This window comes from Chlamydomonas reinhardtii, chromosome 6, assembly GCF_000002595.2.
Source record: "Chlamydomonas reinhardtii strain CC-503 cw92 mt+ chromosome 6, whole genome shotgun sequence".
Classification (NCBI taxonomy): domain Eukaryota; kingdom Viridiplantae; phylum Chlorophyta; class Chlorophyceae; order Chlamydomonadales; family Chlamydomonadaceae; genus Chlamydomonas; species Chlamydomonas reinhardtii.
In genome coordinates this window covers 6,167,203-6,183,470 of record NC_057009.1, presented here as the reverse complement: position 1 = coordinate 6,183,470, position 16,268 = coordinate 6,167,203, and the positions used below count along the sequence as shown (strand labels likewise).

The 16,268-nt window shown below is 62.2% G+C and overlaps 2 protein-coding genes across 3 annotated transcripts; both read right to left on the bottom strand.

Annotated features, from left to right (window-relative positions):
- Window positions 1-13: 13 nt before the first annotated feature.
- CHLRE_06g290450v5 (uncharacterized protein) lies at window positions 14-8,135 on the bottom strand. The gene is made up of 16 exons (XM_043063414.1): window positions 8,029-8,135; window positions 7,816-7,974; window positions 7,496-7,591; window positions 7,142-7,246; window positions 6,844-6,906; window positions 6,520-6,618; window positions 6,241-6,372; window positions 5,739-5,846; window positions 5,255-5,438; window positions 4,609-5,096; window positions 4,072-4,218; window positions 3,695-3,793; window positions 3,349-3,501; window positions 2,896-3,061; window positions 2,403-2,785; window positions 14-2,233 (listed from the first exon to the last, which is right to left on the bottom strand). Exons 1-16 carry the CDS (start codon window positions 8,029-8,031, stop codon window positions 2,102-2,104), a joined length of 2,517 nt encoding a protein of 838 aa, XP_042924120.1. The 5' UTR covers window positions 8,032-8,135; the 3' UTR covers window positions 14-2,101.
- Window positions 8,136-10,091: 1,956 nt separating this feature from the next.
- CHLRE_06g290400v5 (uncharacterized protein) lies at window positions 10,092-16,115 on the bottom strand. Of its 2 annotated transcripts, XM_043063412.1 has the most exons (12): window positions 15,902-16,115; window positions 15,462-15,743; window positions 15,192-15,254; window positions 14,517-14,810; window positions 14,143-14,235; window positions 13,519-13,632; window positions 13,151-13,281; window positions 12,820-12,867; window positions 11,642-11,888; window positions 11,265-11,345; window positions 10,651-11,155; window positions 10,092-10,583 (listed from the first exon to the last, which is right to left on the bottom strand). In XM_043063412.1, exons 1-10 carry the CDS (start codon window positions 16,070-16,072, stop codon window positions 11,316-11,318), a joined length of 1,473 nt encoding a protein of 490 aa, XP_042924118.1. In that variant the 5' UTR covers window positions 16,073-16,115; the 3' UTR covers window positions 10,092-10,583; window positions 10,651-11,155; window positions 11,265-11,315. The 2 variants fall into 2 exon arrangements, with proteins under 2 accessions (XP_042924118.1, XP_042924119.1); XM_043063413.1 differs by having other exon boundaries at window positions 10,651-11,345.
- Window positions 16,116-16,268: the final 153 nt, after the last annotated feature.

Here is a 16,268-nt window from a genome sequence, read left to right as displayed (position 1 = left end):
GCGTTGGCGGCGGGATGTAGTGGACGACTTGTTTGCAACGACTGCGACTGGCGCGCGGTGAGAAATATCGACGTCCGCGTCCGCCACGAAGCGCAAATTCCCACACCCTCCTGTGCCGCCCCGCCACGTGCGTAACACCGGTGTCCAAACCACACCAAAGTTTCCGTGCACCCCAGCCCCGCGAACACCCTGCTGTGGGCCACGTCATTTGCATGGGGTGGTAGGGGTGCGCATTGACCATCCCACAAGGGTCATCCGCCCTTCCCAAGCCACAAATAGACCTCCAGTTTGTGATTATGTTGACTAGCATCCATTGTGCAGCCGCCACTTTAGCATTCAATACATCCCCCCGCGGCTGACAGGTTCACAGGCTCACAAACTCAGCCAGCGTCTGTGCTTCCCAGTGCTGTGCTTGCCGATCTCATGCATACGACATACCGTAACACCGCCGATCAGTATTGCTGCACGCACGCACCTACGCAGAGAAGTGCCGTGTCAACCTTGCCATGCCATGAACCCCCCAATGCTGCCGGCGACGCGGCTGACCCCATTCACCTGTCACTACATTCACCACATGTCTGCCCTGAAGTGCCAGCACTAAACTTCCGTAGCATCATTAGCCCATTCCATTGCATGCCCACGTCACAGCACGGAGCACAGCGAGCCGGCTGCACCTGTGCAATGTACATCTCTGAAATGGCCCTACCCACAGCCGCCGCCAATGCCCCTCAAAGCCGAGCACCCGCCGTTCCACCGCGGATATCACACGACCATCAATCCTGCCGCGCTACGACAGACGCGCGGGCCGGGGCACGTAAGGCCACAAGTTCGCCATTCGCAAGTCAAGCGCCTGTGCCTTAGGGACGGATCTTGCATAGTGGCACATGCGGCCACCGATCAATGCATCTCAGGAACAATGAGCACTTCGGAACTGCTGGCCCCATGTGCAGGAGGCGCAACTTTAATGCGTTTCACAAACCTTGTCGATTTCGTGCTTGCCCCCATATCGCCGCATAAGGGTTTAATTCATTGAGTGGATAAGCGTAAGGATAAAAGCATGACCCTCATAAACGAGCATTTGAAGTGTCGCCCGCGATCCGACCAAATCCCGCATCACAACAGCACTTGCAACCTCACACGCGTATCATCGCACCAGCTCGCGATGGCCAGAGATCCGCGCACCAGTGTAAAAGGTTGACAGACAGTTGCTCCCTGGCGCTGAACCATACAGATTTGATGCCTCTTCTGCTGTTTACCCACTCTTTGCCTTCATGGCGCAAAAAAGGACGTAGATGCAGCTCATTGGCCTGCAGACCGGCACTATGTAATAGGTTTTCAATGCAATCGTGCATTTTTGGTGACATTCCACGCGCGCACAAAGCCAGTGGCCCGTTGCGAGGGCGCGAGCATATTAAGAAAGCCCTTGTGCTCCCTTGTAGCAGCACTGTCCCTGGGTCGTGCACAACATCAAGTACACCCTTGCTCTCAAGAGGCCAACACCCTACCGCCACGGGCACACGCACCATTGGCAAACCGGCTGCTTGTGCCGGCACCTCCGCGCTTCACGGCATCGCGAGGGCCACCTTCTTGGGAAGCCCTGAAATCTAGAACATCGAATACTAATGTAATGCAATCTATAGGGGACAGATCGCCCGTGGTGTGCGAGGAAGCGGAGCCGCAGCTGGAACGGCATCGCCAAGCTCTTAACGCGCGCCGCAGCGGCCCTGATTCCTCGCACACATCTCCCAGCCTTCCTCACACCCAGCCTGCATGATGTCAATGCACATGCGCATTCTCTCTCATTCCCTCGCTGCTGCATCGAGCATCACAGATGCTCAACCTTGAGCCACAAGCACGCGCAGTCGTTTGGCGCCGCCGTACGGTAATCGCATGCCGCACACGGCCTTCAGGAGGCCACGAGTAACGCACGCACATGGGCGACAGCAGTGCTGCTGCTTGCGTGGCTGCTGACAGTGCTGCATCAACGGCTTCATGACGCTCCCGGCACATCCATGCCGCCGGGCCCGTCCGGCATACAGCGCGGCGCGCCCTCACGTGCCTCGTTGCACGTGTGCGCGGCCACACCGCCATTTCCCAGCGCTCAAATCTGGCCGCCCACCACTGTGGCCACCAGGCTGCGTGCCGCCTCCACCTGCGGCGGTGTGCCGTTGATGACCAGCGCAAACATGCCGCCCGCACCCGGGGACAGCTGCAGCGTAGCACCGCTTACCGTCTGCAAGCAGGGGTGGCAGAGGCGCAGGTGCGTGTTGGTATTGCAGTGTGTGGCTGTGTAAGCGAGGCATGGGGTGAGAAAGGCCTTCCAGATATAAGGCCAAAAGCCCACAAACCGAGAGCACAATACTTGGCGACAGGTTGAAATGGTATTGTTGCGGCGGCCTTACCTGCACGCTATAGAGGTGCTGGTTTACCGCGCCCAACTGCTGTGAATTGAGCGACACAGTGAGCTGCTGCTGTTGCTGCGCCTGTTGCTGCGCCTGCTGTTGTTGCTGCTGTTGCGCCTGTGCGGAGGCCATGGTCGCGCTCCCAGGCTGCTGCTGCTGTTGCTGGGGCAGGTTCATGGACGTCAGCGAGCGCGAGTCCCACTGCCCGGAGTCGCCGGGGCCCAGGGTGCCCACACCGCCCACGTGTGGCGTGGCGTGCAGCGGCTGCTGCTGCAGCGAGCCGGTGGGCGATGTGCCGAACGCCATGTAGGGGCTTGCGCCGCCGCCGCCGCCGCCCTGCTGGCCGCCGCCCATCATGGATAGGTCCGAGATCAGCTGGTCGCCTGCGCAATGTCGGGATGGCGCAAGGGAGTCAGTAACACGGCCGTTGCGGTCATGGGTAGATGAGGAGGTCGTCTCGGGGACACGCTTAACCGCACACATACGCACGCACCCGAGTTGTATGCGTCGTAGAAGCCCGCCGCCTGGCCGCCCGGCCCCATGGCCATCAGGTTGCCCTGCAGCTGCATCTGCACCGGCGCGCCTGCCGCCGTGCGCATGCCGCCTGGGCCCATCACAGTCATGGGCTGCAGCAGGTTGCCGCCGCCGCCGCCCAGCCGCTGCGGTTGAGGGTGCGAGAGGGTTTTTGGCGGGAGGTGAGGTGCGGACAGACAACAAGCCGGGCCACAGAGCAGTCCCTGACCCAGGCATGCACATGCACCCCACGCCTTCCGCTGCCTGCCGCCACTCTGTCTCTTAACACAAGTGTGTGGCACGAGCTGCCCTACCGCACCTAGCCGGCCCACCGCACCCAGCCGGCCCACCGCACCCAGACCCCGCCATCCCAGGCGGCCCACCGCACCTAGCCGGCCCACTGCACCCAGCCGGTCCAGGCGGCGCCACTCACCATGCCTCTGCCCGCGCCGCTGCCGCCGCCCAGTCCCAGTCCCTCCATGCCGGCCTGCAGCTGCGCAATGGACAGCGCCGCGCCGCCGCCGCCCAGCCCCGCGCGCTGGTACGCGGGCTGAGGAGCGCCGTAGGAGAGCCCGAAGCCGCCCGGCTGTGGGGACGAAGCGCAGTGGGAGCCGCGAGGCCGTGTGCGTGTGAGTAGCGGTTCTCGCGCTGCGTGGAAGTGCTTCAGGTATTCTGAAAGCGTCGAACGCGTGCCGGAAGCACACCAGACCGCTTGATCAACTCCCTCGCTCTGCCCCCGCTCCGTCGAGCCCGTCCCCATCCCCACATTTCACACACACCTGAGTCAGGCCGTACATTCCGCCAATGCCGCCAAAGCCCAGCGGCCCCAGGACGGCTCGGCTGCGAGCCTTGGCCCGCCGCACCACCAGCGGCCGGTCCTGCGGGCGTGAGAGCGTTTGTGAATACAAATCTCTAGTGGATGAGAAGAGCAGGATCGTACGGGTACATAACCAGCATCGCGCCAGCGAGGATGGCCAAAACGCACGGCTGGGTGCGCAACCCCGCGCAGAGACCCTGACGCACGTCGCACCGCATCACTTCGTTACGCACGTACACCCAATTGTTGCATGCGTTCGCTGTCTGGTCATCCCGCCAAGAAGCAACGCATCTCCGGGCGCACTCGATTTCGCCGCAGCCCTCAAGAACACGCACGCACCTGCACGCCGCTGGGGTCTGGGAACACGTGGCGCAGGTTGAACTGGATGATGGCCCGCTCCGCGTCGGCGCGGTTGGCGTACCACACGAAGGCGCTGCCCTTGGACTCGTGCGTTACCTTGTCGTACACAATCACCAGCTCCACCACCTGCGCACGCAGCGGCAGAAGCGGCAGCGGCAGTGCCCAGCGGGGCGAGGTGTACGGGTGTGTGGCCAAGTGTGCTGTGTGCTGTGTGCCCGCCCGGCTCGTGCCTCAGCGCCGTGCCATCCCCAAAGCATCACGCCGCATGCCCCCCGCTCTGATTCTGGGTCTTGGTCTACCCCGCCCCCACGGAAACACTATTGCGGAGGGTCTACGCGCTGGAGCTGGAGCTCGCGCTGCAGCCGGGAGCTGGTCGACGCCGTCGGTAACGATTGCTGTTCCCCAATATTGTCTACCGTCTACCACTTCCTTAAGTAATCATGAATGTAACCCCACTCCATTCTCCACATGAACGGCTACCCCCGCCCCCCTATAGGGCACACAAACACGCCGCACCTTGCCGATGGACTGGAACAGCGGCAGCAGCTGGTCCTCGGTGCAGCTCTTGGGGATGTTGCCCACAAACAGCTTCATGGCGTCGGGCGCGCAGCCGGGCGGCGGCGTCTCCATCGCCTCCATCAGCCCGTCCAGGCCCGCGCCGGCGCCGCCCAGCCCGCCCATGCCGCCCACACCCACGCCGCCAAGGCCGCCCATGCCCATGCCCACGCCGCCCATGCCGCTCATGCCCACGCCGCCGCCGCCGAGCCCGGCGTAGCTGGCGCCACCGCCGCCGCCGAGCACGCCGCCGCCGCCGCCCTGCATGCCTGCGGCGCCCAGCATGCTATTGCTCATGCCCACGCCCACGCCGCCCATGCCTAGCCCGCCCAGCCCGCCCAGCCCGCCCGCGGACAGCTGGCCGGCGCCGCCCAGACCAGACAGGTCCGCGCCGCCGTGGCCCAGGGCTGAGGCGCTCAGGTTGACCAGCGACGCCGCGACGCTCGAGCCTGCAAGGGCGCGAAAGTGTCAAGGACAGTGTCGTGAGAGGAGCGCCCCGATGTCCGCCAGAACCCGCGCGCATGCCAAGCACTGCCCAAACGACAGCCGCAATGGCTGCAAATTCAAACAGCCCCTGTCCCGTACGCCCTTTCCTCCTTGCCCTCACCTGACTGCGCGGCCGCCGCCGCCGCTGCTGCCGCGTACGGCGTGTACGGCAGGGGTTCATTGGACGAGCGGGACTGCGCGCCGCCGCCCAGCAGGCCGCCGATGGAGGCGGAGGGCAGCTGCGTGCGGGCGCCGGTGGTGGCGTGCTGCTCGCGCCGCCGCCGCTGCAGCGCCGTGTCCATCCACTGCGCAGGCGGCGAGGTGGTGGCGAGGGACACCGCGGGTCCGGGCATGGCGTGTTGGTTTCAGGGGCGGGGGCGGGAGATGAGACGGCGGCAGGCGCGGCGATTTGGGCTTGCAGAAGGGCATTGGCAGAACGCACCGCGCGTACACGACTGCACGGTGCGCAAGCACGCAAGGATAGCTCCTGTGCGTGCACGTGTCACCCTAGAGATGGTGCGTTTGTGCGTGCTTCTGCCCTTGCCCCAGTTCACAGCCTTTTCCGCGCCCCCTTGCGCCCAAGTCTCCTGCCGGCCCCCGCTCACCTTGACCACCATGGGGCAGTCCATGCCCTCCCACACGAACTTGCCGTCCAGCGCCCCGATAGCCGCCAGCGCCTCATCATGCACCAGCATGGTAACCAGACCGCAGCCCTGCAACAGGCGCAGAAGCAAGAGGAGCAGGAGGAGGAGGAGGAGGAGAAGGAGGAGGAGGAGGGTTATAGCGCGGTCGGGAGGCAGGGGGGCACGGCCGGGCCGAGCGCCTCAACGGGGGAGACGAAGCGCCAGCCGGTAATACCGGCGAATGCATCAAGCGCTGTGGCGCAGACCTAGTCTTAGCGCAAGCTCAGGCTGAGGCGCATGCCATTACATTGATGAGGCACTGAACGCCGAGAGCCATGGCGTGCAGTGCAAAACCCATGGTGCAGAGCTTTTAAAACGCTGTACGGACGTATGAATGGCCTGGTCGTCAGAGCTGCGCAAAACCGATGCGATGCCTGTGACCGCCCAATCACTGCCGCGCCAATCGCGCGGTGGTGCGCCTCACCTTGGTAGTGGGCGCGCCCTGGAAAGCGCGGAACAGGTTGACCTCGTGCACCTTGCCAAAGCGCGAGAACAGGCGCCGCACCTCCTCCTCGGTGGTGGACCGCAGCACCTTGGCGAAGAATATCTGCGGGAACTACACACCACGGCGAGTGCGGCGGCAGGGGCGGGGAGAATGAGCGCGGAGGAAGAGCAAGGAAAAGGAGGAGGGCTCAAGGAGCGGGAGGGAGGAGGCGAAGAGACAAGGGGACGCGTTGAGGCCGGACGTCGGCGCCCGCCTCACCATGCCCCGGGTGTCGGCGCCCACGTCGTCCATGACCTTCTTCTTGCGCTGCTGCAGGTCGGGGTCCGCCCAGCGCACCGACATGGCGGTGCCCGTGGCCTGTGCGGGCGCAGCAGCAGCAGCAGCAGCGGCGGCAGTACCAGAAGGCGTGGGTGCGCGTGAGCAACAAGGGACAGGGAAACACCAGCAGCGATGGGCGCAGGTGCGCAGCGGCTGTCGCAGCAACATGCCAAACGTTGCGGCACCCAGCATCAAGCACGCGCGCTCGGGTCGAATGCCACACGCAAGCTCCTTCCGCTACCGTGTTTCCACTACCGTGCTCACGTCGAACACGTGCTGCTCGTCCAGCGCTTGCATGGCCGCGAGAGCGTCGTCTCGTGAATGCATCTGCACACGCCACCAGACAGGACGGGTACGGTCAAGCCTGAACGGTGTGCGCACGCGGCATGGCGGGGAAACAGCCTTCTTGGACCTGGGGCCAAGCCATGCTGATGCGGGGACCGCTAAGCGGCTGCAGGCTGGTGCCTAGGCTTGGGCAACACCGAGGGCAACCGATCAGGCCGCCGCCTTGAGGCCGCCGGGTGTTAGGGGGGCCGCTTCACGGGGTGTCCGGGGGCCTCACCTCTACGAAGCCGCAGCCCTTGCTGCGCCCGGATCTCCGGCACTTGAAGACGTTGATGCCGGCTACCCTGCCGTGCTGTCTAAACAGCTCTAGGATGTCCTCCTCCTGTGCATACACACGGTACACAACGGGATTCAGGAGGCCGAGCGGGACGCGGGACAACGGCGCACGCCTGGCGGCGGTTACCTGGGCTACCAGCACTGCTGCCAAGGATGACTCATGGGCCATAGCCTGAACTCTTCACGACCCTTTGCTTGACCCTGATCAATTTCTCGCCGCTTGCATACAAGGCTGGAGCGCAGTTGCTGCCGTGTGGCAGCGGCCCGTGTCCCCTGCCCCTGACTTGCAGCCTACCCTGAGCGTGAGTGGTACACGCGAGAAGAAGAGCTGCCTGTTGCCGCTGGGGCCGCTGCCAGCCTGCACGTACGCGTGGGTCTTTGCAAACCGGACCTGCACGCAGCAACGCAAAAGAGACGCCGTGCACATGAGGCGCGGGGCTGCAAGCTCGTGACCCGACACCATTTAGCACGTGTACGAAGCATCTGTTGACGTCGGCTGCCACTTTGGGCGGCTCGCCCCGCCCCTGTGTCACGGCACGCCCGTACCTGCACGTGGAGGCGGCCCCCCTTGCTACCACCCATGGAGCTAACACCACGAGAACCGCCCGGACCCACCTCTAGTGGCGCCTGTGCTCCGGGCAGCAGCAGCTGGCGGTCGAACTTGGCGATGGCCGCCTCGGCCTCCTCCAGGTGCTGGTAGCTCACAAAGGCACAGCCGCGAGACTTGCCCGAGGAGCGGTCACGGAGGATCGCAAGGTCCCGGACTTCGCCGCACTGCGAGAAGCAGCAGTAACACTCAGATGTGCTTGCCATGCGCTGCCATCACACCATCAACTTAACCCCTCAGATAGCCTTCCTAGCCGGTTGTTGTGGGCCGATCAGCCCCATACGCTCCGGCTCGACGTCGACGAACCCCACCCGAGGTTGCACGACCCATACATCTCTGCATGCCTAACCCCAAAAAAGTACGAGCACCACAGACTTTGCCCACTGGCCGTGCCCTGAAGTACCACGCATGCAAGACATTTTCCCAGCATTTCTCCTGACCTCTCTAACGCACAACCTAGCGCCGCCGTGGCACCCACCTCCTGGAAAAAGCCACGTAGGGTGGCCTCGACCGCAGCACGTGGAACCGAGCCTATAAAGAGCCGGTGAAGTGGCGGCGGCTCCTCGTGTGATGTGTCTGAGTCCGGGTCTGTGCCGTGCCCGCCTGATTCACCCTTGTCGCTCCCAGGTGCTGGATGCCCGTACTGCTCCTGGTCACCCGCCTGGTGTTGCTGTCGCTGGGGATGTTGCTGTTGCTGCGGTTGCCCGAGCTGTGCTGACTGCTGATCCACAAATTGCTCGAGAGCCTCAAGCTCCTGATTGTCAAGCCTCTGCTCCTGGAGTTGCCCGAACCCAGCGTCAAGCTCGCGTGGCAGCGGCTGATCAAGTGGAAACCCGTGTCGTGCCTGTAGAACGGCAGGACGCCCGAGGGAGCGGCTTTGCGTGAGGACTTCACATGAATGTGCAAGTGCAACCCAAGGCAGCCGGTGTTCGGATGGTGTGCCCGAAGGTTCAGGTTTAGGGGTGGTCGACCGCTCCCGTCGGACGAGCAGTGAGCTTTCAAAGGCTGGGGTGGGGGTACTGCGGCTCGGACGTCACCAGCGTGGCCCTGACTGGGAAGCCAGCCCTTGCCAATATTGCTTTCTCCATTTGCTGAGCAAACAACCCGGGTCGCAGCACTGCAGCTCTCGCCCGTCTGCCGCAGCCGGTGTCGCCGCTTAAAGGAGCGCCTGGGCTGTTTTTGGCTCACCAATGTTACCTTATGCATTTTCTCTTACCTGCACCTAGTAGTGCCCAGCTCTACGCCTCGCCCGCGTCAAAGTGAGAGTTTAGGCCGGAGGATGCACCCGTCGATATCACGAACCCCTTCCGGCTCGCACGCAGTGCGAGCCGAAGCGATTAACGTTAGCGCGTTACGGCGCTCATTGAGACGTTGCAGACTGCTTCTTCGGCCGCAGAGCCTGGCTGGCAGTATCCAGCAGTCCGTGCCCAGGCAATACTAGCAGTCGATGCCGTTGTTAAAAAGCAGCATATGTGGTGAAGACGGTGGGCAGCGGTGTTTCGATAAGGATCAAAAGCTGTGTCGATCACGCAGTGATTGAACTGCTTGCTATATTTACCGACACCTTTAGTTTCCATGCCTGGGTGGGAGCGCGTCTTAGCTTGGGTGAGGGCTCGATCGCCCAATGCAGGTTCAACGCGCGCCGCGTCTCAGGCCCCGGACGCCCGCATGCAGCAACAGACAGCTCATGGTAAATATATCTTTGCATGTACGTTAAGGCGCGGACCGATAAAGCTTAAATGACCCCCGGGTCACTGGAGTCGCAGGATGTTCTTACTGGGAGTCACTCAAGCGTAAAATGTTCACTCCTGCCATTTGTTACTGATGCACCTTACCGGCAATGTGGCTTCCACTGCTAACTTCATGCGGAGGGGGCTGTCCCAGACTGCGCAGCGACTGCGCCCGCGGTCGCTCGATACCACCCTGTTCCAGCAGGCTGAACAACCCAGGCACCCAGGAGTTCCCGGAGACTTACTGTTTTCATCGATATGAAAAGGCAACAGCGACCGAGCACTCTCCTTCCCCAGCTTCGCTTCGCCGCGCCGGTTCTGGAGCTCCCTGGAGAAGTGCGTTGTATTTAACCTGATGCACCTGATAATACAATAGAATTAGTTATCCAGGAGCAAGAAACAAGAGGCACATTGAAGTCGACCGTATTGTTCCTCAAGTTCGTCTTCAATATGTCGCGCCCAAAACTTATGGTAATCTAACACATTACAAACTAGGGGGAATGCTCGCGAGCGTGACCTGCGCACGGCGCAAACGGGGAGCCGGGAGCGTACGGTATGTTGTGCGATCGCTGCAATAGTACATGTGCAAACAGAACGATTTTGAAGTTAATTTGGTAACACTGTCATAAATGCTCCAGATGAATTCAAAAGCAGGCGCCTCACACAATCGACCTGTGCACAGGCTGCTCCCGTCACGCCTGGGAGGGCAGGCTCAGGCACAGGTTCCACCTTAGATCCCCATTCCCAGCAGTCTCAGCACGCGTAACTAATTAAGTCTCCATATGTAGTAGCGAACTCTCTTATGCTTTCAAGGAGACATGCACGCGTGCGCCAGTGCGCATTCGTGTCGAGCGCCGGGGATGGCTTTTAGCCTCTTGCTGGGGGCGCGTGGAATACAGACTTGGACTACTGTGGATTACGCAACACAAGCCTTGCTTTCCAACATCCGGAGAAGCGACGGCGTAACCGAAAAAGTTCGCGTCAGTTCGCGTGTCCAGAGAGCTACCGTGTAGTCCGGAGAAGAATCCAAATTCCGAAGGGGAGGCCTGAGTGCGCAAAGATGCACGAAGTTAGGAGCGCGCGAGGCGCTGCCCTCAGGCCCCCCCCCCCCACCGCTGGCCTGATGGTAGGCATCATTAGGGGCTTGGGGCGGGGGACCCGGGAGTCGGGAGCTGGCGATTCGTCTTTCCAAACGCCCATCCAGGTTAACAGGCCCGACTAGTGCGTTGGTTGTGTACCGTATCCTGGGTTGGCCAATATGCAGCCGCCGACCCGTCGCTTAGCTGCCTCCACCTTCCGAGTGCTTGCTGGTACCGTATTGCTTGCGTGCACACTCGGTGTTTGTTCCTCCCAACACACACAGTACTAGGCACTTACAGGTTGCGGCGCCACAGTACACCATATCTAGCATATATACTGGAGTCAAATCCGCGGTGGATCCGAAAGGGCAAGACCAAATCTTCCCACCATCGCACCCACGCATCGCACCCCTCATGGATGCAACCGCAATGGCACGGCATTACTCACCGACCAACAAACTGACTAGCACCACAGCTTCAATCGCACAGCTTATTACACAGCGTCTGCGTGCGTGCATTCCTTCCTGCAGGCTGGAAGCCTGCGTGACGCAGGAGGGGCAGAGACAGGGCCCCCAGGGCAGAGGGTCACCAACGCCTTGCTGGCAGCTTTTCTACTCCGGGTGTGCTCCAGTTAGTGCAGTCACTCACTTGCGCAACAAGTTCGCGCGCATCCAGAACACTATTCGAGGTTGGTGCTGCTCAGAGTAGCCCATGAAGCTGGCAGACTTCCTGCAGCACATGATGACATTGCACATGCGGGTTCAGGGATGGCAGCAGGGGAGCAGCGCCACGACTAAAGGCGGTTCTACGTCGCTCGGCGGCTGCTGGTGGACCACGCACAGACAACGCACGAGCGCATTCGCATACCACAGAGGTGATTGTCGTCTCTGTGAGTGTGCGTGCACGTGATGGGGCCTAGATCCCCATACCCGGCCAGCGTTTAGCCCCCTCACTCAAATGACCAGCTACAGATACCTGACCAGTCACGATGGCAGCTGCTCCCAGCAATCTATCAGCCCCCTTACCTCAAGAACCACATCCACACGTGCCAGCGGCTCCTCGTATAGCTCCCGCGGCCCCGGGGGCGGCAGCATGACCGCAGAGGCGCGGCGGTGACAGCTGTCGTCGTCATCACGGTGCAGCACGCACTGCTCCTGCTGCTCCGCTGGTAGTGGCCCAGGCGGCGGCAGCAGCAGCAGGCCGCATAGCGACGCGGCCACGGACTCGGCAAGGCTGGGGGCGTGGTAGCCGCCTTCTAGCACCAGAGCCAGCCTGTTTGTGGGAACGTGTGCGTGGCAGCATCGCACGTAGCACGCACGTCAGCACGTGCGGCAGCAAAAAATGATGAAAGCACGCATGCACCTGCAGCGCGGCTGGCAACAGCTCGAGGTGCAAGGAAAGGTCCAAAAATGGAGTGCGGGCACTGCGCCGGATTGAGGGCGGCTGAGTAGGCATACGGCGACGGCGGCTGCTGGTGGCATGTAGCCAGAAGCTAGTGACCGCGGCGGTGGATACCGTACATGCACGGAGCCATCCAGCAGGGCACATGGCAGTTTGGGCAACATTGGCAGTAGTGCTACCTGCAGCAGTAGTCTAACAGCTGCGAGTAGCCGATGCGCGAGACGGAGGGTGTGCGGCGGCGGCACGTGTGCGTGCACACGGTCCCGCTGCTGGATGGAGCTGGCTGCATGCGCGTCGCCATCCTTACTTAACTCTTGTTTCATGCACATGCCACGCGCACCAGCCGGAGCACCACCCATTGTTAATCAATGCTCATACCTTTGTAATGGTACTCAACAACAGCACAAACTAGGGAGAAACCACAGAAACAGCAGAACGAATACAGTACAGCTTTGGTAACACTGGAATGGCGTGGAGTAGAGACTTTGACTGTGGAAACCACACGCGCCTCGTTTTTTGTAAGGCGGAGATCGACAGCGTAACCGGCGAAAAAGTTCGCGTGTCCAGAGAGCTACCGTACAGTCCGGAGGAGAATCCGGAGCAGGGGAGGCCCAAGTGCGCGAAGCTGCACGAAGCAGGGGCGCGCGAGGCGCTGCCCTTAGGCCCCCCCACCGCTGGAGGTGTGTAAGAAGAGCGAGTGTGCGTGTACGTGGCCCTGCTACTGCAAGAAACCGGCTGGTGCATGCGCACCCCCAATCATCCTTCCCTGCCCCACCCTACCTATATCTTGACGCACACGCACCTGCCGGGGCACCACCGCTTGGAGAGCTCAGCCAGCTCCGCACACATCCTGCACGCAGTCCAATTTAAAAGGCCAGGCGTACCTTTGTCGGAAGAGGCAAACCGTTCGTGCTATCGTGCTGCATTCGCTTCGCTTCAGCGTGTTCTGCCTTGGAAAGCAAGGTTGAACGCGCGCGTGCGAGCAGTATTGCGCAGGTAGGCGGAGCGGCTGCTGTGCACGCGTAGCCCGACCCACACGCACATGTACATGCACATACACGTACACACAACAGCACCCTGGTCGCGGGCTAGCTATCTACCAGCAGCTAGGCAGCAGCGGGCTCATCCCTCACCAGTGGTACGTGCCGGCGGTGAGCTGCATGGCCGCCAGGGGGTCACGCCAGTGCGCGTCGTAGCCGGCTGACACCAGCACCAGCTGCGGCCGGAAGCGCTCAGCGGCAGGAAGCACCACACGCGACCAAGCCTGCCGCCGCCGGGCATGCGTGCATAACCGAAAGGCAGGTGGTGCGGGGTTAGCTGAGTTTGAGTTGCGGTCTGACGACGCGCGCACAACACCGCGGCGCTATCCATGCAGCAACACATTGTCACGCGCCCGCGTGCGCGTCCCTATTCCACGCCTTAACTCTACTGCCCGTGAGACCAGGACTTTTGTTCAATTGCGTTCCTGATGCGCCTACCCGCGCTCACCCACGGCGCTCACCCTCGCCATGGCTTGGTCGCCCGAGCCGCCCGGTAGTGGGATGTTGATGGTGGCGCCCCGCCCCGCGCCCGCGCCCACCTCCTTGGCCTTGCCGGTGTAGGGCCACAAGCCCGCCTGCACACGCACACGCACAGACACACACACACACACACACACACACACACACAGGGGGGGGTTGCGCGATTTCCGGTTGGTAAGACCGGCGGCTCACCGCAGCAGGTATGCGAGGTAACTTCAGGTAACATCCGTAAACCGTCGCTTTGCTGCATCGCATACACTGTCTTTGCGCAACGTTTTCCTTGTGCTCTTTAACACACACACACACACACACACACACACACACACACACACACACACACACACACACACACACATACACACACACACACGGGGCACATGCATTGGGTCCCGACCACAGGAAGCGTGGACCATAGAAAGCATGTTGGCCAGGCACACAGGCATGCATCAGACTAAGCAGCCGAATACTTACCTATGTCTTTAGCCGTTCAGCCTTTTTGTGCATGGCTAGAGACAGCCTCGCAGGAGGTGCAGGTATGGCGCGCTCACGCTTACGCGAAGAACCCTGCTGTACCCAAGCGCCTTGCACTGGCGTTGCGCACCCACCTGGTGTGTGCTGATGTAGAGGGTGTTGGGGTCGTCGTAGAAGACCTCTTGTGTGCCATTGCCATGGTGGACGTCAAAGTCCACAATCAGCACCTGTGGAGGCGGCGCGGTTGCGCGGGTGTCATCAGTAATGCATCGGGCGCGTTCCTTAGACTCCAACAGGACCCACACAGGACCGGACTTGGGCCCTAAGTCCCTCCCCCGGGCCGCAATCCACCCCCGCTTCGCCCGCACCCATGCCATGCTCACGCAGACGCTCACCCTCATCCGCACCCTCGCTATCTTCACCCAGGTAAGGGCACCCTCATCTTCACCCAGGAACTCCTCTTCACCCAGGTCCCCCAGGTCACTCTCACCCGCACCCTCACGCTCACCCTCTCGACTCCGTGCCTCTCCCGCGCATACCGGGCCGCCACTGCAATGGTGTTGAACACGCCGAAGCCCATGGGTCGGCTGGGCAGCACGTGGTGACCCGGCGGCCGCACCAGCGCGAACCCCGCGGCCGGCGGAGGACGGCAGGGGCCGCTGCCGCCGCTGTTGCTTCCGCGACCCCCAAGACCACTACTGCTGGTGCTGGTGGTGCTGCTGGTGCGGCCGCCACTGCCCGGCGGCTCCGGCGAGGGGCTGACCAGCAGCTGGTCGAGGAGGTCCAGTAGGGCGCCCGTGCTCTGGTGCGGAGGGGGCAGCATGCAGAAGGAGCAGCCAGGAGTCACAGATGCGCAGGGTCACGGACCAGGCCTGGGATCAGCAGGTAATGTACGGCGGGTGCAAAACCCCATGTTTGTGATGTTTATTTGCCTGGCTTGAAGGTGATGGCCTTGCTACGCCATGCACACCATAGACAGCTATCGCACCTTGCCACGGCCCAGGCATGGCCGCGCGCCGCAGTGCAGCTTATCGCACGCAGCATGCTCACTATGCTCACCACATACAACACTACTATCTCAGCACGGTCTCATGTGTGTGGCAAGTGCTGCTCCCGTGTCAACCCAATGACACCGCGGCTGCAAATGCTTGTCGATGCGGCTTCGCTTGCTCTCCCACCTCACCCGCGCACATTCCTCGAAGGATCCCGGAGACAGATACGTTGAGTCATCAATGAGTTTTGCCTCCTGTCGGCACGGGTTTACAAATTAGGACCCAGTGAGTTGCGGAAGGGATTCTTGGCCACTTACATGAACTGGTCGCACCGGGCCATACATGTATAATGGCGGCCTTGGTGGCCAGCGGCTGGTAACATGCGTTGGGGCTGGAGGCACGGTATGATGTTCAGAGGACGGTGGGGTAGCAACCGTGCCGGGATGCACGCATGCACGTACCGTGAGCTTGGAGCATGCGGAGCGTACTGCTGCCAGGTAGGCTGGGGGGTGGACCCGCCCCAGCTCCTCATCGGTCGCCAGCCGGCCGCTGCTGCTGCTGCTGGCGCTGTGGCGCCGCCACTCAACGGCCGGCTCCAGCGGCGGGTTACCAGGAGGTCCATGTCGATGTTGTTTGCCAGCACCAGGCGCGCGCGGATTGAGCCCGCCAGCAGGCGGACCTGTCAGCACCCTCAGCGCGCCCACGACTGCTTCCAGCCTGGCGGGGCACTCCGGATGGCCGTCCTGTGCGCACGGTCGGCGGGGCGAGCAGAAGCAGGGGCCTTCGGCGGGCACGGCAGCCTGGTGCGCTGGGTCTGCCCACTGGCAGTGTCATGCTCTCCCCTATCACATGCATTACATTGCGTCTTCTGCAATTGTAATCTTCCTGCCCTTGGCTGCACCTTCGCGTGCCCGTTCGCGCCGTGGTCGATGCAGACGACGACGCCGTGGCGCTCGGGGACCCCAGCTCTATCACGCGCATGCTTTGTCGCGCTAGAAACTAGCCGCGCTGCGCTTAATTGACGTGAGCCCCGACGCCACCCAAACTTCGGCGACCATGTCAGGATGGGCATGAGCCCTCTTGGCCCCCGAATCAGTTTCGGCTATGCTATGAGTCACTACGTAAGATGGTGCAGTAAAACTTTGTATATACATGTAGCGCTGTCACCCGTTCACCGCCCCCGCCCTCCCCCCCCCCCCCCCCCCACACACACAGGCACACACGCCCCCATCAATTTCTGCTCGATGTCAGGGCCGTCGCGCATTGGC

Bases quoted from the DNA above. Each gene is read 5' to 3' on its own strand.
- CHLRE_06g290450v5 (XM_043063414.1), bottom strand. The intron at 6,907-7,141 runs GTGAGGCCCCCG...TGGCGTGTGCAG, and splicing joins AGGGCTGCGGCTTCGTAGAG to ATGCATTCACGAGACGACGC. The intron at 5,439-5,738 runs GTGAGCGGGGGC...CCGCCTGCGCAG, and splicing joins ACTGCCCCATGGTGGTCAAG to TGGATGGACACGGCGCTGCA.
- CHLRE_06g290400v5 (XM_043063413.1), bottom strand. From the start codon at position 16,072: ATGCCCATCCTGACATGGTCGCCGAAGTTTGGGTGGCGTCGGGGCTCA. The intron at 15,255-15,461 runs GTACGTGCATGC...CCGTGCCGACAG, and splicing joins CCGCATGCTCCAAGCTCACG to GAGGCAAAACTCATTGATGA. The intron at 13,633-14,142 runs GTGGGTGCGCAA...GTGCGTGTGCAG, and splicing joins TCTACATCAGCACACACCAG to GCGGGCTTGTGGCCCTACAC.